Raw genomic sequence first — 25,384 nt, 5'->3', positions numbered from 1 at the left:
GACCACTGCTCTAACCAAAACAACAGGCACATGTGTTTTCAGAACAGGCTTTAATTCTTAAACTAGAGCTCTTACTGAATTAAAGCTGAGCAGTTTCATACCACTGTGGCAGTTCTCTGCTACCTGATGGTTTTCATTAACACGGCAGAGGGGCTGGTGTTTACTGTGCCTGGAGCCACCGCAGTCCGTGGAGCGTGTGCAAACGTCCAGAAAAAGAGTCTACCTTTCGGAGAGGCCGGGAACAGCCTACGACTTGGCGGTGGTTGAAGGCTGGAACTGTCCGGCTTCAAATTTTTCTTTAAATTTTAAGTAGTCTCTTCTTTTATCAAAATATTTTATCTGTTGAGAAAAAGGGGTCTGAAATAAGGTCGGGTTATGCAGCTTGGATAAACAAAGTACAGATTAAATGTAACAGCTTATAGTCAATACAGAATGTGTAAGCGGCCTGAGTCAGTTATATTCTAGAACATCTCAAAGTACATTGGATGCATAAAAGTCTTGGAAAAGGATGTAGACCAATAAGTCACAACCCTTTTGGATTACAGACCCTACTGAGCCCTTGAATAAGCAATCAAAATCAATTAGGAAATAAACTACCAGGAGACAAATGAAAACACAACTTTGCAAATTTTATGGCTGCAGCAACAGCAGTTCTAAGCTATGCACCTCAAATAAGAAAAATCCCAAACAAACCAAGTTTACAACTAAAAAGGAACTAGAAAAAGAACACCCCCCATAGAAAAGATCAAGGAAACTTCGAGCTGGTTCTTTGAAAAGACAAAATTGACAAAACGTTAGCCAAACTCATCAAGAATAAGAGACCCCAAATAAATTCATAAATGAGAGAAGTTACAAATGACACCACAGAAATATAAAACATTAAGGATGCCAACAAATTCAATTTTCCTGAAGTCTATAACCTCCCAGGACTGAACCAGGAAGAAAAAAAAAAAACTGAACAGACTTCACTAGTAATGAAATTAAAGCATAATCAAAAAACTCCCAGCAAGCAAAGGTCCGGGGCCAGACCACTTCCCAGGTGAATCCCAGCAAACACTTAGAGTAGGGGTGTCGAACTCAATCAGAGAAGGGGCCAAAATCTAAAATCCAGCCTAAATCGCGGGCTGAATGGTTTACTGAACAGTCATAAACTGCCATTGTGATGGAAACGCAGCGGAGTGCAGTGATGACAGCGCGGTGCGGGCCACATTGCAAGGCCTGGCGGGCCTTGTGTTTGACACATGTGACTTAGAGAATTAATCCCTCTCCTTAAATGACTTCAAAGAACACGGAAGAGGAACGAATGCTCCCTCCCTCATTCCAGGAAGCCAGCATTGCTGACCCCCAACCAGGAAAAGATGTGACCAAAAAAGAAGTGACAGGCCGAGATCCTTGACGAGAAAATCCTCCACAAAATCCTAGCAAACTGGACTCAGCAACACCAGACTCAGGGTTGGCAGTGTGGCTCAGTGGTCGCGGTGGGTGGGAGGATAAAGGACAGGTGACCCGGTGAGGCGGAAGCCTGCACTCGGGGCCTGTGAGCTGTGAGCAGGCGGGGGGCGAGGCCTCGGGGGCACCAGCCCGTGTGTGAGGAGAGCACAGCCGCCTGAAGCAGGGCAGCGGGAGGAAGAGCCCAGGCCGCCCTCCCCACCAGCCTCACCTGTGACCCCAGCGCTTTCCAAACAAGTTTGGGTTCTCTTTCCAGCCACAGCTGAGGCTGGGGCACAGCTCCTCGTTTTTTAAACTCCACTGGATTCTGACATGCAGCCGGTGTGGAAAATGATGGCTGGACTGTCAGGGATCTCCTGGGGAAATGGGGTGGCCCCCCAGCACCCTGCCCTTCACCCACATCACTCCTGCCTCCAGGGACCAGGTCCCTCCCGTCCCCAGGCCCTGCTGCTCAGGGACCACAGGCGGGCGGGGTGGGGGGGAGCGGGCGTGTGGGCAGTGAGGGCATCAGGGCCTGACAGCAATCAGGTGTGACCTCAGCCCAAACTCCGAACCAGGAGCCCATCAGTGAATCCCTCGAAGGCAGCGGTCGGTAAACTCATCCGTCCACAGAGCCAAATCTCAACAGCACAACGATGGACATTTCTTCAAAGAGCCACAGTTTTTAAACTTAAACTTCTAACGCCACTTCTTCAACATAGACTCGCCCAGGCCATGGTGTTTTGTGGAAGAGCCACCCTCCAGGGGCCAAAGAGCCGCAGTTTGCCAACCTTGGCAAACGCATTAGTCAACAGAGCCAAATATCAACAGCATGATGATTGAAATGTCTTTTGAGAGCCGAAACCAACTTCTGCGCATGGGCCACGAAGTTTCGATTGCACTGTACGTGTGTGCCCACACGTGGTATTTTGTGAAGAGCCACATTCAAGGGGCCAAAGAGCCGCATGTGGCCCGAGAGCCGCAGTCTGCCAACCAATGCCAGTGGTTCCCAACCTTCTAATGCTGCGACCCTTTAATACAGCTCCTCATGTTGTGGTGACCCCCAACCTCCGATGGTCTTAGGCTCCACAGCAGCAATTCTCAACCTGTGGGTCGCCCCACACCAGCAGGGTCGCCTAAGTCCATCAGGAAACACAGATATTTGCATTAAGGCTCATAACAGTAGCAACATTACAGCTATGAAGCAGCAACGGCAATAACGTTATGGTTGGGGGTCACCACAGCATGAGGAGCTGGATTAGAGGGCGGCGTCAGGAAGGCTGAGACCAGGGGAGTAACCAGGAGTGCATTGTGGGGGCCTCCATCCTTACCTACTCAGCCAGCAGGCCCCCCCAGACCAGCGTTCAGCTTCTGTGTCGTCAGACACTGGACCTTCACAGAAGTCCACAGAGAGGGTGTGTCCTGCTGGTTTACAGACCAAGAGGTCCCCAGTGCAACCTCTGTCCCCGAGCTCACGCCCAGCCTGGCCCCAGCAGGACCGCACCTCCATCACCCCCGGGGTCCCCTCCGAGCCCCAGCTCCTCTCCAATGATCGGGCGTGAGGCCGTGAAGACCCTAAAGCCACTCCACTCTAGCGCCACCTGCTCTCTCACCACCGGGAGACGGGGCAGCACACGCTGTGGACAAGCAGAGAGGCCGCTCTGAGCGTCAGCTGCCACCGCCGAGGGCAGCAGCACTCATTTATTACTTCATGGTGTTTTTCATTGATTTCAGAAACAGGGAGAGCGATAGAAACATCAATGACGACAATCATCCACCAGCTGCCTCCCGCATGCTCCTCCCACCTCCCCCAAACCTGGACATGAGCCCAAAATCACGGTTGGTCACCTAACCGTGACCTCCTGGTTCAGTGGTCGGCAAACTCATTAGTCCGCAGAGCCAAATAGCAACAGGACGACGACTGACATTTCTTCGGAGAGCCACAATTTTTAAACTTAAACTTCTTCTAACGCCACTTCTTCCACATGGACTCGCCCAGGCCGTGGTGTTCTGTGGAAGAGCCACACTCCAGGGGCCAAAGAGCCGCATGTGGCTCGTGAGCAGCAGTTTGCCGACCACTGTCCCGGTTCATAGGTCGACACTCACCACTGAGCAACACCGGCCGGGCCCAACAGCACTGAGGGCACTCACAGAAGGCACGTCCCCCTTAACACAGGATCACCGATGGGCTCAACGCTGTTGGTCCCCTCCCACAGCCCCTGCCATTCTAAGGACCCGCCGGCAGGGCACGGCCCCGTCAGGGAGGCACTGGGGGCAGAATCGGCCCCAGGCACATCTCCGTTGATTGCTGGGTCTAGGATAAGGCTTTTGGCGGGACAGTCCCCATTTTTAACAATCTGTCCCGTGTCCCGGGACTTTTTTAAAACGCCGAGGGACGCGGGACGTCTGGTTGCCTTAGTCTGGGATGCTGTGGTCTGGGGTGGGCCCCTGGGCGTGGGTGCTCGGTGAGGGGGCTCCGGGCCAGTGGCTGTGCCTCCTCTTGCCCCGCAGGCAGTTCCCGGAGAAGTCTACCCACGTGGCGGGCTGGGTCTGGGGGGCTACAGTCACGGGGTGCGTGTTGTTCTTCCATGATCCTCCGTGGGGGGGGGGGGCCTGATGCCAGCCAGCGGCCTGGCTGACCCCACAAGGTTCCCTCGGGACCCCACACGCCCACGCCAGCACCTCCATCCGAATCAGCACGTTCCCCCGCCCTCCCACCCCGACACCCCAATCTGTGCACCCCCGGCGGAGGGGCCGGCCCGCGGGCGGGCGGGCGGGCGGGGCTCACCCACTGCTGCGGGCAGCTGGCCTCGAAGGAGCGTCGCAGCGTCCGGCAGGGGCCGGCGTCCCCCTCGTGCTCGTCCAGGCACCGCCAGTACTCGTCCCGGGCGCCCCAGCACGCCTGCCGCTCCTTCATGGTGGGCGCCGCCATCCCGGCTCCTGCCGGCCAGGACACGGGCGTCAGGGCCGAGGCCGAGCAGCTCGGCGCTCCCCACCCGCCCGGCTTCTCTAAGCGACGCCGAGGTCTTTATTATTATTATTTTTTAAATCTTTAACCCCTTTCTTCCTCTCTAAAAAAAATCAATAAAAAAAAAAACCACAAAAACTTTTCACGGCCGAAACCGGTGTGGCTCAGTGGATAGAGCGTCGGCCTGCGGACTGAAGGGTCCCAGGTTGGACTCCGGTCAAGGGCATGTGCCTTGGTTGCGGGCACATCCCCAGTAAGGGGTGCGCAGGAGGCAGCTGATCGATGATTCTCTCTCATCGATGTTTCTCTCTATTCCTCTTTCTTCCTCTCTGTAAAAAATCAATAAAAAATTAAAAAAAAAACACAAAAACTTTTCACTGCTGGCCATAACCGGTGTGGCTCAGTGGTAGAGCGTGGGTCTGCGGACTGAAAGGTCCCAGGTTCGATTCCGGTCAAGGGCATGTACATGTACGTTGGTTGCGGGCACATCCCCAGTAGGGGGTGTGCAGGAGGCAGCTGGTCAATGTTTCTCTCTCATCGACGTTTCTAGCTCTCTATCTCTCTCCCTTCCTCTCTGTAAAATATCAATAAAATGTATTAAAAACAAACAAACAAAAAAAAAACTTAACTGCTGAAACCAGTGTGGCTCAGTGGATAGAGCGTCGGCCTGCGGACTTAAGGTTCGATTCCGGTCAAGGTCATGATTCTCTCGCATCGATGTTTCAAACTCTCATCCCTCTCCCTTCCTCTCTGTAAAAATCCATGAATTATATTTTTTAAAAACTTTTTACTGATGTCAGAGAGAGAAGTATCCATGATGAGAGAGAATCATGGATCGGCCGCCTCCTGCACGCCCCACCCTGGGGATCCAGCGCGTGCCCCGATGGGGAATTGAACCCTGACCTCCAGGTTCATAGGTCAACGCTCCAGCCCTGAGCCTGCGGGCGCGGCGGCCGGAGGCGCAGCTGGGAGCCATCAGCCCGCATAGCCGGCACCTGAGCAGCCGACCGCGGGCGGCGGCCTGGGGGGCCCCGGGCCCGGAGGGGCGCTCGCTCACAGGCTCCAGCCGCTTCCCCGTCGGTAACACGGGGGCCGCGGCGCCCCCTCTCCCGGGTGCGGTTCGCACCAACCCACTCTCCCTGCAAATGGGGCGAAATCCACCCGCCGTGCGCACGAGGGACCGCAGCTCGCGGGAGCCGGCGTCCTCCCGGCCCCCGCCCCCCGCCGCCGGCCGGCAGCAAACCTGCCTCTCCGTCCGCTCCGAGGGCAGAACGGGCCGCGCGCCCCGAGTCCCGGCGCCGCAGGGGTCACGCCGCCCCGCGCGCTGGGCTCAGGCACGGAGACCTCGGCGCCACCTGCCAGCAACTCGCCCGGCGGGGTCGCCGGCGTCGCAATGACCCTCGCCGGCCGCCGTCGACGTGCCGGGAGGCGGGACTTCCGGCTCCGCTCGCTCCCCTGGGGCGGGACTTCCGCCATGCTGGGCGAGGGGCTGGTGCCTGGGACCAGAAGGTGGTCCTTTGGCTCCGCCCACCGGCCTGGGTCACGTGTGTGGTCCCGCCCCGCCCCCTCGCAGGTTCCGGCTGAGACGCACTAGTCCCCTTTCCCGGACCGGAAGCTCTCAGTCTCGCCTTCCGCCACCCGGAAGGTTTAGGCGTGGGCACTGGCCGGCGACCACGTGGAACTGGTACCGGCGGGAGGAGGGCAGGGCCGAGCGAGCACCAGTTGCGCACGTTCGATTCCTCCCTTCCCAGATTTTTAAAAAATTAAAAATTTTTTTTTTTAATTTTCTTGCCAAAACCAGTGTGGCTCAGTGGATAGAGCGTCAGCCTGCGGACTGAAGGGTCCCAGGTTCGATTCCGGTCAAAGGCATGGACCTTGGTTGCGGGCACATCCCCAGTGTGGGGTGTGCAGGAGGCAGCTGATCGATGATTCTCTCTCATCGATGTTTCTTTCCCTCTCTCTTCCTCTCTGTAAAAAAATCAATAAAATATTTTTTTTTTAAATAAAAAATGCATTCTTTTTTATATACATATTTTTATTGATTTCAGAGAGGAAGGGAGAGGGAGAGAAACATCAATGATGAGAGAGAATCATAGATCGGCTGCTTCCTGCACACCCCACCCTGGGGATCCAGCTGGCAACCCAGGCCTGTGCCCTGACCAGGAATCGAACCCTGATCTCCTGGTTCAGAGGTCGACACTCAACCACTGAGCCATGCCTGCCAGGCCAGCGCTGTGTCCTTGATGTCACGGGCTCAGGGCTTGTCTTCTGGAGGCCTGCCTGCCTTTCACTCCTCGGAATTGTCTTTCCTTCCCCAAGTCGGGTGGGTCTGGGTGCCTGGCAGGGAGAGAAAGCTTTAAGGACGACAAGGAAGTCGGAACCGGGGTGCTGGGTACATCACCCCGTCACCATCAAGACAACCACACGCTTCTTTTTAAACTCTTTATTCATCTGTTGGGCCCCGCAGGTCATGGAAACGGAGAAAAATAATAATCGGCTAAAAAGTTCTGGTCCCCGGGGCCCCCGTGCCCCTATGCACCTTTGGAGGGTTATGACAGCGTTTTCAAAATAAGCTTTTCCCTTTCGTATGTAACAATGTAAACGTCAAAAAACAGTAAACTCTGAACCCCCCTGGTCCCTCTTCTGCAGATCCATCGCAGGTAGAATTCCCTGGCAGAGCTACGCGGTGGAAGTCAACAGCCTGGCGTGACGCGTCTCAGCAGAAGGTGCACGGGTACAGGAGGTCATACTTCCGTCACAGTCACTCAGAGGACCCTCCTCCGTGGTCCCACCGAGAACACGCTCCATCACATCACCGTCAGCTTGGCCATTTCTGGACACACACACACACACACACACACACACCCGTAATATGTAGTTTTATTGTGTTTTTTTTTTTGTTTGCTTTTTTAAAGATTTGTACATCTGAACGATAAGATGGAGCCAGTGACGGAGAATTGTCCCTGGCTTCACACATAGGCCAAGATGAAGTTTCTGTAAAAGGCACTGGAATGTCTCCCGTGGGACCTTGGACAGACACTCGAGGGAGAGAGAGAGAGAGAGAGAGCTGGCGGGGTGGGACGATGCCCCCCATGACCTCCTCCACCTGCTCCCCCCTCCCCCCCACCGCCCACCGGGCTGGTCCTAGAGATGGCTTACAATGTCCGTTCTCCTTCTGCGTGTCCCCTCTTCCTCTCCGCCTGTCCACCCGAACTCACTCACAGCTATCCTTTGGTTCCTTGCGATCGCTTGAGAAATAAAGAGTCCGGCTCTGGCATGAGACAAAGGATGACCTCCCGCTGCCACCGCCGCCGGGAAGGAATCACAGTGTGCAATGGGGTTTTCGGTCGAGAAGATCCAGAACATGTGGCCCGCCCCCCCGATGGTTCCCGCACGCTCTCCATTCATTGAGAACGAGCTGGGGGTCTTCTCTCGTGTGTGTGGAGGCGGCGGGTACCGTACGAGGAAGGTCTGATGTGGACGAGAGCAAGCGCATCGGACATGCCCATGACTATACCGTCCGTGGGACTCACCCCGGTGACCCGGACTGTACACGTATGTGCACGCCTGCCCGCCCGCCGAGGGAGGCGGCTCCGGATCCTTCCTTCACGCGAGCGTCGCCCCCCGGCGTGTCCTGGAGGCCGGCCGGCCGGTCAGCGGGCGAAGGAGGGCCGGGCCCTCCTCCTGTTCTGGGGGCCGGAGCCCAGGTCCCCGCCGCCCTCCGCCGGCTCCTCCTTCTTCCTGACCTTGAGGCGGGTGAGCAGCTTGACCAGCCAGACGTCCCACTCCTCTGGCAGCAGCAGCAGGAGGAAGCCCAGGCCGATGATGACGATGGCGATGACCCGGACCCCGTTGAAGACGATGTTGGTGGTGTAGTGGTCGACCACTGCGGAGGGGGCGGGGGGGAAGGGCGGAGAACGGGGTTACTCAGCGGGGAGCCAGGCCCGAGGGGGGGCAAGGGCACAGGGGCTGGGTCCTCACAGGGGGGCGGGCCGTCTTCTCAAAGGTTTCAGCTAAAAATTATTTTTTAAAAAAAGGAAGATTCTTTTTAAAAAATATATATATATTTTTAGCCGAAACCGGTTTGGCTCAGTGGATAGAGCGTCGGCCTCTGGACTGAAAGGTCCCGGGTTCGATTCCGGTCAAGTACCTTGGTGGTGGGCACATCCCCAGTAGGGGGTGAGCAGGAGGCAGCTGATCAATGATTCTCTCTCATTGATGTTTCTAGCTCTCTGTCCCTCTCTCTTCCTCTCTGTAAAAAAATCAATGAAATATATTAAAACTATATATATATATATATTGATTCCAGAGATGAAGGGAGAGGGAGTGAGAGAGAAGCACCCATGATGAGAGAGAATCATGGGTCGGCTGCCTCCTGCACGCCCCACACTGGTTGATCGAGCCCACAACTGGGCTTGTTTGTGCCCTTGACCGGAATCGACCCCGGGACCCTTCAGTCCATGAGCCGACGCTCTATCCACTGAGCCACACCGGCTAAGGCAGAACCGTCCGTCCTTTGGTTCTGTTCCCGGTGGCAGGGGCTGCCGCAGGCACTTCACCCCTCACTCCCTCCCGCGAGGTTCAGACACGGATTTGTTAGGCGAATAGGCAGGGGGCGGGCACACATAGGTTGACCGCTGTTCATATGTAAAAAATAATACAACGATTGCCCGGCCAGTGTGGCTCAGGGGTTAAGAGTCAGCTCATGAACCAGGAAGTCACGGGTTCGATTCCCGGTCAGGGCACATGCCCGGGTTTTGGGCTCGATCCCCAGAAGAGGGCGTGCGGGAGGCAGCCGATCCATGATTCTCTCTCATCATTGTTGTTTTTCTCTTTCTCTATCCCTCTCCCTGACAAGAAAATGAAAAAAAAGAATATAATAATTACTAAATAATAACCCAAGAATAAACTGTGTTTGACCTGCTCGCAACCACAGGCTCCATCCTGTATAAACCAGAGCTTGCCTGTGGGTGTCCGGGCAATGACCACGTGATGGTTCCTCTATATTTTTGGTACTTTCCGTGGTCTCTACAACGACATGCTTTATTCTTGGAATTTGAGAGCATCACTTCATCCATCATGTATGCACATCTCTATGTTTTTGTTTTTAAAAATATATTTTATTGATTTTTTTTTTTTACAGAGAGGAACAGAGAGTTAGAAACATCGATGAGAGAGAATCATCGATCAGCTGCCTCCTGCACACCCCCTACTGGGGATGTGCTCGCAACCCAGGTACATGCCCTTGACCGGAATCGAACCCGGGACCTTTCAGTCCGCAGGGCGACGCTCTATCCACTGAGCCACCCCGGTTTCGGTACATCTCTACGTCTTGAAGATCAAACTGGAACAGAACTGGTGCAGATAATCGATATACGTGCTTGGTCCCTCCCAGCGTGACGGAAGAGACAAGCCAGCGAGGGGTCAGGAGGCAGGCTCCAAGGGGCTGTGTGTGTGGAAGCGTGTGGACGCATGTGCAGACGTGTGTCTGTTTACGACCCAGCGGAGGCTCACCTGCATTCACAGGAACGCTGAGGACGATTCCGAGGGACATCAGGGTGGGATAGGTGACGGCGATTCCGAAATTTAGCACGACGTTGAACGCTGGAACAGAGTAGGAAGCGGTTACACGTGCCCGGCCCTGGCCGGCCTCCATGGCTCTGTCTGACCCCAGCTCCCCGGATCGCTGCCCTTGGCCCTGACCCCGAGAACTCGGGGAGGGGAGGGGGAGGTTTTCGGGGGGCTCTGGGATGTGGGGATTAAGGACGATTTTCCTGAGGACTCAGCTCCTCTCTGACCCTGAAGAAGGAAGAGAAATTTGGGGACGGTGACCATGAGAAGGCGTCGGAGAGGCGGATGGGCCTGCTCACCCTTCCTTCCCCTCCTGGCTGGCAGGGACCTGGGCAGACTGTGTGACGGGGTGCTGGGGTCTGCACGTTTATGTTTGATTCTTAAATACGTTTACATTGATTCCAGAGAGGAAGGGGGAGGGGGAGGGAGAGAAACGTCAATGATGAGAATCATGGACCGGCTGCCTCCTGCACGGCCCCAACATGGGGATGGAGCCCACAACCCGGGCTTGTGCCTGACCGGGAATCGAAGCCTGGCCTCGTGGTTCCTAGGTTGAGTCACGCTGGCCGTGCTGGGGTCTGCATTTTCAGATGGAAACGATGAGGCATCTCTTGGTTGCATTTCTGTCCCAATGCAGACCAGCCTTTTATCAGGTAACGATGACATTCGTAATGAGAATGTCATCGTTACTTGATGTCATCGTTACATAATGAGAACAGGTGCTGCTGTTTATTGAACGCTGACACTTATTGGTGTTCAATAAATGTTACCAGCGTCCAGCCTGCGTGGCTCAGTGGCTGAGCATTGACCTAGGAACCAGGAGGTCACAGTTTGATTCCCGCTCGGGGCACAGGCCCGGGCTGTGGGCTCCGTCCCCAGGGGGGGGCGTGCAGGAGGCAGCCGGTCCATGATTCTCTCTCATCGTCAATGTTTCTCTCTCTCTCCCTCTCCCTTCCCCGCTGAAATCAATAAGAATATATCTTTTAAGAAGTAAGGAGGCAGGAATGTGATGTTGGTTATACAGACGCGGTGTTTTCCCGGTCACCGCGGGCGGGCAGACGGGGGCCGGCAGGGAGCACTCACTCAGCAGGAGGACGGAGAAGCCGCAGAGGCTGCCCCAGGGGATGGTGGAGAAGGGGCTCCAGTACTCGATGCGGGTGAAGTAGAGGACGACGGGGACGCAGGAGACGAAGAGCAGGTTAAACACGCCCAGGACGGACAGGAATAAGGCGGCTTCCCCGAACTTCGCGCTGCCCAGGAGGAGCTTGAAGAGGACCTGCGGGGGGCGGGAGGCTGCAGGTCTGGCTGGGGGGCTCGGCTCGGGCCGGGCTGGACCGCGGGACTGAGCCGCCGGACAGCGTCCCCCCGCCAGGCCTGCGGGGAGGGCGGCCAGACTGGCGCTCACTGCCCACATCACACATCCAGGGACATCACTGATCCAGTGACATCGCAGACCCAGTGACATCACTAACCCAGTGACATCACAAACCCAGTGACATCACAAACCCAGGAACATTGCTGATCCAGTGACATAACTGATCCAGTGACATCACAAACCCATGACATCGCTGATCCAGTGACATAACTGATCCAGTGACATCGCAAACCCAGTGACATCGCTGATCCAGTGACATAACTGATCCAGTGACATCACTAACCTATGACATTGCTGATCCAGTGACATAACTGATCCAGTGACATCGCAAACCCAGTGACATCGCTGATCCAGTGACATCACAGACCCAGTGACATCACAGACCCAGTGACATCACGGGGAGTTTGTCAGGGCACAGGCCAGGGCTGTGGGCTCCATGCCCAGTGTGGGGCATGTGGGAGACAGCCGATCCATGATTCTCATAGTGGATGTTTTTCTCTCTCACTCCCTCTCCCTTCCTCTCTGAAATCAATAAAAATGTATTTAAAAAAAATTTTTAATGACCTTCCCCAGTCCTCGCTGAATGATGTCACCCGTCTCCCCCTGAAGGCCCACAGCCACACCCATTCTGTCCCAAATGCTCCCGAGGCTGGGCCACCCGAGCTCAAGCCAACACTGCCAGGAGCTCGGGCACCGCACTGGGGGCAGAGGTGCTAAGGCCCGGCCCCACCGAGGTCCCCGCGTCCGTCCGTCCGTCCGTCCGTCCGTCTGCGAGGCCCGTGCCCTCAGGCAGGAGGCCCCGCGCCCGCCCGCCTCACCTTGTAGAGCGCGGACATGGACGCCGAGCCCACCACCAGCGCGATGCCGATGACCGAGTGGCTGTGGAAGCCGTCGGCGTAGGTCATCATCACGATCCCGGCGATGGCGAGGATGGCAGCCACGATCTGCGGGAGGGAGGACACGGTGGGCGGGGACCCGGGACCCCGCGGGCCAGCGAGGCCCGGTGCTCCCGAGCTCGGGAGCTGAGGGGAACGGGCCTCCTTCTCAGTCCCTTAAAAAACAAAACAATGCCAGAGAGGAAGAGGGAGAGAGAGAGAAACATCCACGATGAGAGAGAATCGCTCAATGCCGGGCATTGGGGATGGAGCCCGAAACCCGGGCATGTGCCCTGACCCGGAATGGGACCCGGGTCCCTTCAGTCCACAGCCGACGCTCTAGCCACTGAGCCACACCGGCCAGGGTGCGGTCCTTCTTTGAACAGCCAGCCGAGGCTGCCTCCTCTAAACCTTTGCTCCTGGCTAGAGGGGGAGAGACTGGCAAGGCCGAAGCTCCATGACTCCCCAGCCCCGACATCACCTTCTGTGGTCTCGCTTCTTTGTTTTTTTGTTTGTTTATTTTAAAATATATTTTATTGATTTTTTACAGAGAGGAAGAGAGAGGGATAGAGAGAGTTAGAAACATCGATGAGAGAAAGTCATCGATCAGCTGCCTCTTGCACACCCCCTACTAGGGATGTACCCGCATCAAGGTACATGCTCTTGACCGGAATCGAACCCGGGACCCTTCAGTCTGCAGACTGATGCTCTATCCACTGAGCCAAACCGGTTCCGGCTATTTTATTGATTTTTCACAGAGAGGAAGGGAGAGGGAGAGAGAGCCAGAAACATTGATGAGAGAGAAACATCGACCAGCTGCCTCCTGCACACCCCCCACTGGGGATGTGCCCGCAACCAAGGCACACGAGCCCTCGACCGGAATCGAACCCGGGACCCTTCAGTTCACAGGCCGACGCTCTATCCACTGAGCCACACCGGTTTCGGCTCCTTTTTTTTTTTTTTATAGAGAGACTAGGAGGGAGGGGAAGCAACAGACCCAGAGAGAGAAACATGGATACGCGAGAGACACAGAATTGGCTGCCTCTGACATGCGCCCTAGACGGAGGGCTGGGCATGGGGCCTGCCACCGAGGGACATGCCCTTGACCGGACTCGAACCCAGGACCCTTCAGTCCACAGGCCCACGCTCTCTCTCTCCACGGAGCCCCACCGGCGAGGGCCACACACACACACCCCGGGCCGGGGTCCCCAGAAGGCCATGCACTTTGTGGGATGCCTGTGCAGAAGCTTGAAACGAGAAGCTTTCATGGATTCTCGTCAAGGATGGTTTGCAAGCGAGAAGGTCTGCCAGGCACACTGAGAACAGCCCCCCCTCCCCACCCCCGTACCCCCGCACCGCCGGCTCCTTGCTGCCTCCAGATCGGACGGAAGGAGGGCGGCCAGCGGCTCAAGCTTCGAGGGCCAGCGCACGGAGCAGAGGAGCCAGCCGATGGGCGGGCGGGCGGGCGGCGTGAGCGCGTAGGCAGGCGGGGGCCAGGACTTACCCGCACGCCCATGAACCTGTCCCTGAGCACGATCCACGAGAGCAAGAACACGAAGGCCTTGTTGCAGCAGAAGAGCACAGAGGCGTCCGTGGTGTTGATTTTCTTTATTGCGTGTAAGTACAGGTAGTTTGTGAGTGTCCACAGGACACCGAACGGGGCCGCCTTGGTGAAAAACACCTTCAGCGTCAGGCCGTTGCCTCCGAAGAAGCGGCAGCACTCCCTGGAACGGGAGAGAAGGAGGCGTTACTCGAGTCACATCACACGAGAGGCCCGGTGCCTGACATCGGTGCACGGCGGGGGGGGGGGGGGGGGGCCCTCAGCCCGGCCTGCATCCTCTCGCAATCCGGGACCCCTCGGGGGATGTCCGACTGCCGGGTTAGGCCGATCCCTGCAGTCAGACAGACATCTGGCGGTCAGACATCCCTCTCGAAATCCGGGACTGCTTGCTCCTAACAGCTCGCCTGCCTGCCTGCCTGCCTGCCTGCTCGCCTCTAACTACTCCCCTGCCTGCCTGCTCAGCGCGTGTCCTAGGACTGGCAGTTCCAATCATTCTGCGTTAACGGTGGTTTAGGCTTTTATATACCGTATTTTTCGGACCATAAGACGCACCGGACCATAAGACGCACCAGTTTTTAGAGAAGGGAAATGAAGAAAAAAAGATTCTGAAACAAATAGCGTCCTAAAATATTTTATGTGCATTAAAACCCAACATCACAGTCATAAACACATGTAATCAACCCTGTAAAGTAAACAGCAGCATTTAGAACCATTTTAGAGCCGGGCAAGCACACAGAGACCACAAAGAGCCGGGCAAGTAAAAAAAACTTTTTTTTTTAAAGTATATGTGTAGGCTGTATTTGGACCATAAGACGCAGGGACTTTTCCCCCCCACTTCTGGGGGGAAAAAAGTGCGTCTTATGGTCCGAAAAATACGGTATATAGTTTTTCCTCCTACGCCTGGGTCTCTTTCGTTCTGTCTTTTATTTATTTATTTATTTATTTATTTTTTAATATATTTTATTGATATTTTACAGAGAGGGAGAGAGATAGAGAGCTAGAAACGTCGATGAGAGAGAAACATCGACCAGCTGCCTCTTGCACACCCCCCACTGGGAATGTGCCCGCAACCAAGGTACATGCCCTTGACCGGAATCGAACCTGGGACCTTTCAGTCCGCAGACCGACGCTCTATCCACTGAGCCAAACCGGCTTCGGCTATTTATTTATTTTTAAAAATCGATGTCAGAGAGGAAGGAAGAGGGGGCAGAGAGACACATCAGCGATGAGAGAGAATCACGGATCGGCTTCTTCCTGCACGCCCCCCACCCCCCACCCTGGGGATCAAAACTTCAACCAGGGCTTGTGCCCTGACCGGGAATCAAATCCCGATCTCCTGGTTCAGAGGTCGACACTCAACCACTGAACATCATCATCATCATCATCATCATCATTATTTTAAATACATTTTTTATTAATTCCTGAGAGGAAGAGAGGAGAGAGAGAGAGAAACATCCATGATGAGAGAGAATCGTGGATCGGCTTCCTCCCTCCTGCACGCCCCACCCTGGGGATCGAGCCTACAACCCGGGCCTGTGCCCTGACCGGGAATCGAACCGCAACCTGCTGGTTCATAGATGGACGCTCCACCACCGAGCTGCAGGGTCCACGGCCAGGCTGTGTTTTCTTTAAAGCTCTTACAGGAAGGGTGGGACCTTGTCACGTCTCATAATTATTCTGGACGTGCAGGGAAGAGAACGTCGCACGGTGATCTGATGTCGCCTCATTCCCTCTGTGCACGCCAGGTTGGACCCTGATGCTTCGACAGAAGGCGGTGCTGGGATCGTGCCAATAATGCCAATCTATTTCATTTTATTTTATTTTTAAAAATGTATTTCTTATTGATTTTTTTTTTTTTTTTTTTACGAGAGGAAGGGAGAGGAACAGAGAGTTAGAAACATTAATGAGAGAGAACTACCGATCAGCTGCCTCCTGCACACCCCCGCTACTGGGGATGTGCCCGCAACCAAGGCACATGCCCTGGACCTGGAATCGAACCTGGGACCCTTCAGTCCGCAGGCCGACGCTCTATCCACTGAGTCAGGTCAATGTCAACCTGTTCTAACGAAGGGGTGGACCCTTGTTACGGGAACACAGTGCAAGGAGGATTTCCAAGTTCCAGCTGACTCACCGTCACAAACAATGATTCATGTTGGGACCGGAGCCACCCGAAGCCGACCGGAAGCTTACATCCTTTCCGAGAACCTGCCTCTGGTGCCTGCAAAGCGTGATGGGTGCAGGCGTGGGGGGTCCTACCGACTGAGTCACCTGCTGGCCAAGATCTATTTATTTAAATGTATTTTCACTGATGTCAGAGAGGAAGGGAGAGCGAGAGAGAGAGAGACAGAGAAACATCAGTGATGAGAGAGAATCATGGACCGGCTGCCTCCTGCACGCCCCACACGGGGGATCCAGCCTGCAACCCGGGCCTGTGCCCTGAGCGGGAATCGAACCCTGACCCCCTGGTTCACGGGTCAACGCTCAATCCCTGAGCCACGCTGGCTGGGCCAGCAGCTCCTCTTTTACCAGCAACATTGTGTGTGTGTGTGTGTGTGTGTGTGTGTGTGTATAACTGTGTGTGTGTGTGTATGTGTAACCGTGCGTGTAACCGTGTGTGTGTATATGTGTAACTGTGTGTGTGTGTGTGAGAGAGAGAATGTGTGTATGTGTAACCGTGTGTGTGTGTAACCGTGTGTGTAACTGTGTGTGTAACCGTGTGTGTAACTGTGTGTGAGTGTAACTGTGTGTGTATATGTGTAACCGTGTGTGTATGTGTAACTGTGTGTATATATGTGTAACTGTGTGTGAGTGTAACTGTGTGTGTATGTGTAACCATGTGTGTGTAACCGTGTGTGTGTGTATGTGTAACTGTGTGTGAGTGTGTGTGTGTGAGAGAATGTGTGTATGTGTAACTGTGTGTGTGTATATGTGTAACTGTGTGTGTGTGTGTGTAACTGTGTGTGAGTGTGTGTGTGTGTGATCCCATCAGCCAAGTCACCAAGCACAAAGCCCACGGCCACAGGCACACCTGCTCCGAATAGAACCGTAACCCAAACCATGACAGCCTGGAAGTGTCCACAGCCCACTGTTGGCCCAAGACCAAGCCCATTCATTAGGCAAACAGCCGTTTGTTCGCCTGATAATTCATCGGCTCCATGGAACCAGCTCACCTCGGAACACACACACCCCTGCTTTGCTAGCGCAGACTGAGCCCAGCCCCCGCCAGGGGCAGCGGGAGGAGGAGGAGGAGGAGAAGGAGGAGGAGGAGGGGGAGAGGAGGGGGAGGAGGAGGAGGAGAGGGGGAGGAGGGGGAGGGAGAGGGGGAGGAGGGGAGGAGGAGGAGGGGGGAGGGGGGGGGAGGAGGAGGAGGAGGGGCAGAGGAGGAGGGGGGGAGGAGGGAGGGATGGGGGAGGGGGAGAAGGGCCATCGGAGCCTGGGCCTGCCCGGGGTCTCCCCTGCAGCGGGGGCCGAGCCGGAGCTGCGTCCGGTCCGTGTCCCCGATGCCCCTGGGCCCCGGGTGACCGGCAGGGAGCAGGCCGACGGGCATTTTTGGGGGGGGGGGGGGGGGCTTGCTCCTGGCACACTCTGGCCCCGGGTGACCTGCAGGAGCAGGCCGACGGCATTGGGGGGCAGGGAGGCTGCTCCTGGCACCTGGGCCCCGGGTGATCCACAGGGAGCAGGCGACGGGCATGGGGGGGGCGCTCCTGGCACACTCGGGCCCCGGGTGACCGGCAGGGAGCAGGCCGACGGGCATGGGGGGGGGCTGCTCTGGCACACTCGGCCCCGTGTGACCCGCAGGAGCAGGCCGACGGCATGGCGGGGGGGGGGGCTGCTCCTGGCACACTCGGGCCCCGGGTGACCGGCAGGGAGCAGGCCGACGGCATGGCGTGGGGGGGGGGGCTGCTCCTGGCACACTCGGGCCCCGGGTGACCGGCAGGGAGCAGGCTGACGGGCACGGGGGGGGGCTGCTCCTGGCACACTCGGGCCCCGGGTCTGCCCACCTGCAGTGTCACAGGCCCTCGGAGGACCGGGGAGAGGAAGGACGAGGACAGGGTCAGACGGAGCGCATGGGGCAGCCTGGCGGGTCCCCAGGTCCCAGCCCTGGTTGGCACCGCATGAGCCAAGAGGGCACTTCCTGAAATTACTTTTGTCTTTAAGAGAAAATTAAACTTTTCCGTTAAGCCTTCCCACTGTCCTCGGTTTGGCCTCGTGTAACAGACAGGAGCGCTGTCCTGCGGCCTGAAGCTGGCCATCGGGTTTCCCGGGTTTGGAACTGTTCGGAGGGCCTCTGCTGAAGGCCAAGGTCAGGTGCCCTTTGAGACTGGCCCTGGCTCCCATTCACTATTTCTTTTTTAAAATAAATTTTATTAATTTTAGAGAGGAAGGGAGAGGGTGAGGGAAAGAGAGAGAGAGAGAGAGAGAGAGAGAGAGAGAGAGAGAGAGAGAGAGAGAGAGAGAAACATCAATGATGAGAGAAAATCACGGATCGGCTGCCTCTTGCATGCCCCCTACTGGGAAAGGAGCCTGCAACCCAGGCATGTGCCCTTGGCCGGAATCGAACCTGGGACCCTTCAGTCCGCAGGCTGATGCTCTATCCATTGAGCCACACCAGCCAGAGTTCCCACGCACTGTTTTATTTTATTTTAAATATATTTTATTTTATTTTTTAAATATATTTTACTGATTTTTTCAGAGAGGAAGAAAGAGAGATAGAGACTTAGAAGCATCGATGAGAGAGAATCATGGATCAGCTGCCTCCTGCACACCCCCTACTGGGGATGTGCCCGCAACCAAGGTACATGCCCTTGGCCGGAATCGAACCTGGGACCTTTCCGCCTGCGGGCCGACGCTCTATCCACTGAGCCACACCAGCCAGGGCTCCCACGCGCTGTTCTCAACACCCGGTTCTGTTCCTGCTGCCCAACTCCAGCCCCAGCTGGCACCGCTCCCTCGGGCGGGCTGGCTGGGATCCCGCCTTCTGCCTCCCGCTCCTGAGTCAAACTGCGATGCCTCTGGAAGCACAGGGTCCTTAAAATACGTCCCAACCGCAGTCCAGGCCCACAGGGGGCCCGTGGGGAGGAGGGGGTGTGTGTGTGTGTGCGTGTGTGTGTGTGTGTGTGTGTGTGGTGTGACACTGCCCCCGCCTCCGAGGCAGCGAGACGGCTGGTGCCAGGCCTCTACCCCCTGCTTGGAGCCGTCTTCCTTTCTGTGCCCAGTCAGCACGCCGCCGCCTTCCCCCAAACCGGTGTGGCTCAGTGGATGGAGCGTCAGCCTGCGGACTGAAGGGTCCCAGGTTCGATTCCGGTCAAGGGCATGGACCTCGGTGGCGGGCACATCCCCAGTAGGAGGTGTGCAGGAGGCAGCTGATGGATGTTCCTCTCTCATCGATGTTTCTCGCTCTCTATCCCTCTCCCTTCTTCTCTGTAAAAAAAATCAATAAAATATATTTAAAGAAAAAAATATAGAATTTGGATTCATTCCTGTGCCTCAGGGCTGCTGCGGGGGGGAGGGTGTGTCTTGGCGAATTCTACATGCCAGTGACATACATGTTTATAGCATAGGTCAGCGCCTCCCCATGTCCTGGCGTGCTTCCGCATGCCCGTCAGGCGCACGTTCCTGACACGCGTGTACATGACCGCTCTCGCCCCCCGGGCTCCTGGAGCGGTGCGTCCCGGCCGGCTGTGCTCACGGGCGGCCTGGCTGGAGGTCCCGGTGTTCTCACCGGGTTCCCGTTAGCCCAGAGAGGAACGCGGGGGACTGACAGTTTGATGGTGCTGCGTCTGAGGAGGATCTCACGTGCTCTCCTCGGAGGCCCTGTAAACCCTGCTGTTGATGACCAGGGGCCGAGCGTGGCTCTGGCGGAGCTTGTGAACGGGCTTTCCTCTCCCCTACCCTTTCTTACTTTTCTTTCTTTAAAATGGATTTTATTGTTTTGTTTTGTTTTTTACAGAGAGGAAGGGAGCCGGGACCGGTGTGGCTCAGTGGATAGATGAGCGTCGGCTTGGGGACTGAAGGGTCCCGGGTTCGATTCCGGTCAAGGGCATGTACCTTGGTTGCGGGCATATCCCCAGTGGGGGGGGTGCAAGAGGCAGCTGATCGATGACTCTCTCTCATCGATGTTTCTAACACTCTATCTCCCTCCCTTCCTCTGTATAAAAAATCAATAAAATATATTTAAAAAAACAAAAACAAAACAAAGAGAGGAAGGGAGAGGGAGTTAGAAACATCCATGAGCCGAAACCAGTGTGGCTCAGTGGATAGAGCGTCGGTCTGCGGACTGGAAGGTCCCAGGTTCGATTCCGGCCAAGGGCATGTACCTTGGTGGCGGGCACATCCCCGGTCGGGGGCGTGCAGGAGGCAGCTGGTCGATGTTTCTCTCTCATGAATATTTCTAGCTCTCTATCCCTCCCCCTTCCTCTCTGTAGAAAATCAATAAAATATATTTTAAAAAAAGAAAAGAAACATCCATGAGAGAGAAACATGGATCAGCTGCCTCTTGCACATGCCTCTTGTGACCAAGGTCCAAATCGAACCGGTTTTGGCCTTTCTTTCTTTTTTAAAAAACAAAACAAAAACATTTGTATTGATTTCAGAGAGGAAGGGAGAGGGAGGGAGAGGGAGAGAGAAACATCAATGATGAGAATCGTGGACCGGCTGCCTCCTGCACGCCCCCTCCTGGGGATGCAGCCCACAACCCGGGCCTGTGCCCTTGACCGGGGATCAAACCGCCACCTCCTGGCTCACGCCTTCGTGTCCAACCCTGAGCCACCACGGCCCAGCTTCCGGCCTTTTCTTGGAAAAAAAAAACACAAAACAACTCGCATCCTTCCTCCCCCGGAGCCCGAGAGAAACGAGCGGCAGGTAACGCCACAAAGTGGTTCTGACGACGAGTCGCTGCGGCCGGGGAACTGCAGCTCCCGGTGCTTTTAATTTGCTTTGTTATAAATTAATAATGCATGCCTGAGGGAGGGGGCTCGTTGACGGCGCGTGTCTCAGAGGGAGGCATTGGGGAGAGCGAGGAAGGATGCCCAGCTGCTCCCGAGGGTTAACATGGAGGGTTAAGACGTCACTTGGCGTCTGCTCTGCCGAACGCGGGCGGCAGCCGAGGGCGGGGAGAAGGCAGTGACCCTCATCCTCCTTCACAACAGGCCCCGGAGGACCCAGAATGGCATTCGCACACACTGTCACCCAACGAGCCTTCTTCTGGCCCATCTGACTTTTCTTTTTTTTTCTTTTCTTAATATACTTTATTGATTTTTTATTACCAGGACAAAGGGAGAGAAATAGAGAGCTAGAAACATGGATGAGAGAGAAACATCCACCAGCTGCCTCCTGCACACACACCCCCTCCCCCCCACTGGGGATATGCCTGCCACCCAGGCACAGGCCCTCGACCGGAATCGAACCCGGGACCCTTCAGTCCGCAGGCCGCCGCTCCAGCCCCTGAGCCACCCCAGGTTTCGGCTGCTCTAGGCCAGTTTAGAAAATGCCACCTGCCCCTCCAGGCCGGGGCGGGAGGGGCTGGAGGTGGAGGTTCCTCATGCCGAGGGGGGCTGCGGGGAGAGAATTCGGCCCGTCCCACGAAGACACGGGAGCCCCTGACGGGCGAGGGCGGTCCCAGCCCCCCCGCCCCCCGGCCCCGCCGAGGGAGACCCACCTGTAGCGTTGCTGCACCGAGGGCCGCTCGGGCGCCCGGCAGGCCAGGCCCGCGTAGTAGAGCGGGAAGAAGAGGCAGTTCCAGGAGGAGGCGAACCAGGCCAGCGTGAAGGGCGCGTCGAAGGTGCGGAAGGTGCGCTTGGCCAGCTGTGTGGCGCCGGCCCAGGAGGCGCACACGCCCAGCGCCACGGCCAGCCCCCAGCCCAGCTTGCGGAGCCGCGGCCCCGAGCAGCGGCAGCAGGGGCGGCCCCCGCGCCCGGCCTCGGGGCCCGCCGCCCCCGCCGGGGCCTCCGCGGGGGCCGGGCCGTCCCGGGGGCGCTCCTCCCCTGCGGAGAGAAGGCACACGGGTCAGAGGGGGCCTCACATCCTCCCCGGGCCCAGAGCGGGCCCCCAGCTCCACCACGGCCACGGCCACGGCCACGGCCGGACACCCTGGGCACGGGGGGGGCAGGGTGTGTGGAGGCAGCTTTTTGAAGCAAAACAGACCCGGGTCACGGCCAGCCACCCAGGAGGACAGGGGAGGGCTTTGGCAGCTCCCTGGACCGACACTTATTTTTTAAAAAAAATATTTTATTGATTTTTTTTTTTTTTTTTTTTTTACAGAGAAGAAGGGAGAGGGATAGAGAGCTAGAAACATCGATGAGAGAGAATCATCAACCAGCTGCCTCTTGCACACACCCCCACCTCTCCACTGGGGATGTGCCCGCAGCCAAGGCACACACCCTTGACCGGAATCGAACCTGGGACCTTTCAGTCCGCAGACTGACGCTCTATCCACTGAGCCACACTGGTTTCGGCCGGACCGACACTTAATAGAAGATGCCATCACCCGGCCGACTCGTAGGCGGGGCTCAGGGGTTGAGCATCGACCTAGGAACCAGGAGGTCAGGGTTCGATTCCTGGTTAAGGGCACAGGCCCGGGTTGCAGGCTCAATCCCCAGTGGGGGGCGTGCAGGAGGCAGCCGATCCATGGTTCTCTCCCATCATGGATGTTTCTCTCTCCCTCCCTCTCCCTCCCTCTCTGACATAAATAAAAATGTATTATTATTATTATTATTTTTTAAAAACAGAGATGTTTTCTTTGGGATTCCTAATCTCCAGAATCTTGACACCCCCCCCCCCCCCCCGCCCCTTGACCGGAATCGAACCTGGGACCCTTCTGTCCCCTAGGCCGGAGCTCTATCCACTGAGCCACACCGGCCAGGGCCCTCTGATCTCTCTCTGTGCTCTCGCTGGCTCTCTGCCGATGGCCGGCCTCCCCTCCCCTGGGGAGCAGTACTTAGAAACCTCGGCTGGCACCGGGGACGGCCAGGGCCTCGCACCCGGGCACGTGTGACTCCTGGACGCCGGCCTGCAGCCCCGGGCAGGCTCCGGGCGCCCCGTTCCCACAGACCAGGCCCGGCGGGCGGCCCGGCGTGCTTTTCCACTGTTTGCTTTTCATTCAGGGCCCGTGCGCCTCGGTCAGCCGGAAACTCAAATAGAGCAGAGCTGAGCCTCCCGTTTGGGGGGGACCACGGGCAGAGGGGGAGTCCCGGGAGCCGCGGCTGGCCTTTCCCGGCGGCCTGGCCCCCGGCCCACAGTCCCGGGGCCCTTGGCACTAGGAGGCCGTCCCCACTCGGGGGTGGGGGGGTGCGGGTGCAGGCAGGGAGGACAGGATACACACGGGGGTCAAACTTCCTCTATTTTTTTTAAACTTAGAAAAGCTTTAAGTAGCGTTTATCAGCCTCAAACCAAAGGCTGCAGGGCATGCTTTCGGACCGTGCTAACCCTACCTACGAGGCAAAACCTTGATTCAAGACCGTCGGTCTGCCCGGCCGGCGTGGCTCGGTGGTTGAGCGTTGACCTAGGAACCAGGAGGCCCCGGTTCGATTCCCGGTCAGGGCACAGGCCCGGGTTGCGGGCTGGATCCCCAGGGTGGGGGCGTGCCGGAGGCAGCCGATCCGTGATTCTCTCTCACCATGGATGTTTCTCTCTCTCTCTGCCTCCCTGAAGTCAATCAAGCTATATTTTTAAAAACCTCCCTGGCTGGCGGAGTCGAGATCACGGTTCTTAGTAAATTAGCAGAAGGGCAAAGCCAGCCTCACCAGCCGGCCGTCGAACATCCGTCAGGACGAGCCCCCTGCCCCCGGCTCCCACCACCGCAGAACTGGCCTCTGCCTCTGCGGGTCCGGCTGCTCTGCGTCCTCACAGACCTCACAGACCTTCGCACCTGCTTCTCCCACTTATAATGGCACTGGGGTTCGCCCACGGTGTGGCCTGTGCCCACACACGCACACACACGCACACACACGCACAGGCGCACACACACAGGCACACACGCACACACACACACGCACACACACGCACACACACAGGCGCGTGCACACACATGCACACACACACGCACACACACACATGCACACACGCACACACACACGCACACAGGCACACACAGCCCCATTCCTCTGTGGTCCCAGGTCTTGCCCGCAGGCTCTGCGGGAAGGTGACTTCCTAGCTGGGGCCCTGTCTCTGCTGAGAGCCAGGGCGAGGCCTGCCCCCTCCCCTTTCCCGTCCGTCCGATGGCCCAGCAGCTCCGGGGAGCAGGGACTGACATGCCAGTCCGACCAGCCGCCGGCCCCCCCTCCCCCCCGTCCACCCGCCTCCACATCCCTCACAACTCCTCATCTCCACACCTCCATCCACTCTCCACGCCTCACCTCCCTCTCCACACCTCCCTCCCTCTCCACACCTCCCTCCTCTCCACGACCTCCCTCCCTCTCTACACCTCCCTCCCTCTCCCACACCTCCCCTCCCTCTCTACAACTCCCTCCCTCTCCCCCCCCCCCCTCCCTCTCCACGCCTCCCCTCCCTCTCCACACCTCCCTCCCTCTCTACACCTCCCTCCCTCTCCACACCTCCCTCCCTCTCCACACCTCCCCTCCCTCTCCACACCTCCCCTCCCTCTCCACACCTCCCCTCCCTCTCCACACCTCCCTCCCTCTCTACACCTCCCTCCCTCTCTACACCTCCCTCCCTCTCCACACCTCCCTCCCTCTCTACACCTCCCTCCCTCTCCACACCTCCCTCTCCACGCCTCCCCCGTCTCCCCGAGTCACACGAGGTCTCCGCCGAGAACACCCTCCTCGCCAGAGAGGCTTTTGGGGGTGACACCTCTCCTGCTCTCCCACACCCGCCCCCGCGCAGGCGGCCGGCTGCCGTCCTTGGCTTCCCTCCCGCGTACCCACGCGTCCTGTGCCTCTGCCCGGGCCTCACTCCGCTTCTCAAGGCCAGCCACCCCTCCCTCCCTCCCTCCCTCCTCCCTCCCACACACGCACACACACGCGCGCACACGCACACACACACACACACGCACGCACACACGCACACACACGCACACACACACACACAGGCTCGTAGAAATTCAAACATGCAGCTGAGGCCGTTTTGGCTCAGTGGATGGAGCGTCAGCCTGTAGACTGTAGGGTCCCAGGTTTGAATCCGGCCAAGGGCGTGTCCCTTGGTGGCGGGCACATCCCCGGTGGGGGGTGTGCAGGAGGCAGCTGGTCGGTGATTCCCTCTCATCGATGTTTCTAGATCTCTGTCCCTCTCCCTTCCTCTCTGTAAAAAATCAATAAAATACTTAAAAAAAAGAAAAGGAATTCAAACATGCATTTTGTCAGGAGAGAGAGAGAGAGATGGCGAGAGGAGGGGGAGGGGGAGATGAATGGACAACACTAAATCCTGAGGGCCACCTGCAGGCGGAGGGCCGGGGGGCGGGAGGCGGAGGAGAAGTCCCACCCTCCCAAGCAGCAGCCTCCGAGGCCAGACAAGATGAGTCAACAGGCACGTGAGAGGCCAACAGCTTCAACCGACACACCTGGAGCCGAACGGAGCCAAAACAACGAGTGGAGAGGAGAGAGAGAGAAAAAAGAAGCAACCCCCTAACCATCGTCCTGAGGTCTTGCAAAACC

The 25,384-nt window shown here is 57.2% G+C and overlaps 2 protein-coding genes across 4 annotated transcripts in view; both read right to left on the bottom strand.

The window, feature by feature from the left end:
* Nucleotides 1-33: 33 nt before the first annotated feature.
* Nucleotides 34-5,782, bottom strand: LOC118727614 (cytochrome c oxidase assembly factor 6 homolog). The gene is made up of 3 exons (XM_036453403.2): nt 5,644-5,782; nt 4,217-4,368; nt 34-339 (listed from the first exon to the last, which is right to left on the bottom strand). The coding sequence occupies exons 2-3, from the start codon at nt 4,358-4,360 to the stop codon at nt 247-249; spliced, it is 237 nt and encodes a 78-aa protein (XP_036309296.1). The 5' UTR covers nt 4,361-4,368; nt 5,644-5,782; the 3' UTR covers nt 34-246.
* Nucleotides 5,783-7,804: 2,022 nt separating this feature from the next.
* The window catches only part of SLC35F3 (solute carrier family 35 member F3), a 38,102-nt gene continuing 20,522 nt past the window's right edge, over nt 7,805-25,384 (bottom strand). The window contains exons 3-8 of one of the 3 annotated variants that reach the window (XM_036453398.2): nt 21,436-21,760; nt 13,722-13,941; nt 12,161-12,286; nt 11,051-11,243; nt 9,911-10,000; nt 7,805-8,282 (exon numbers count right to left, since the gene is read on the bottom strand). In XM_036453398.2, coding sequence (XP_036309291.1) covers nt 8,050-8,282; nt 9,911-10,000; nt 11,051-11,243; nt 12,161-12,286; nt 13,722-13,941; nt 21,436-21,760 — 1,187 coding nt within the window. In that variant the 3' untranslated portion in view covers nt 7,805-8,049. The remainder of the gene's footprint in view (nt 8,283-9,910; nt 10,001-11,050; nt 11,244-12,160; nt 12,287-13,721; nt 13,942-21,435; nt 21,761-25,384) is intronic. The other 2 variants (XM_036453399.2, XM_036453400.2) reach the window with 2 other exon arrangements.

Source organism: Pipistrellus kuhlii, unplaced genomic scaffold, assembly GCF_014108245.1.
Source record: "Pipistrellus kuhlii isolate mPipKuh1 unplaced genomic scaffold, mPipKuh1.p scaffold_m20_p_25, whole genome shotgun sequence".
NCBI lineage: Eukaryota > Metazoa > Chordata > Mammalia > Chiroptera > Vespertilionidae > Pipistrellus > Pipistrellus kuhlii.
This window is presented reverse-complemented; position numbering and strand designations above follow the sequence as displayed.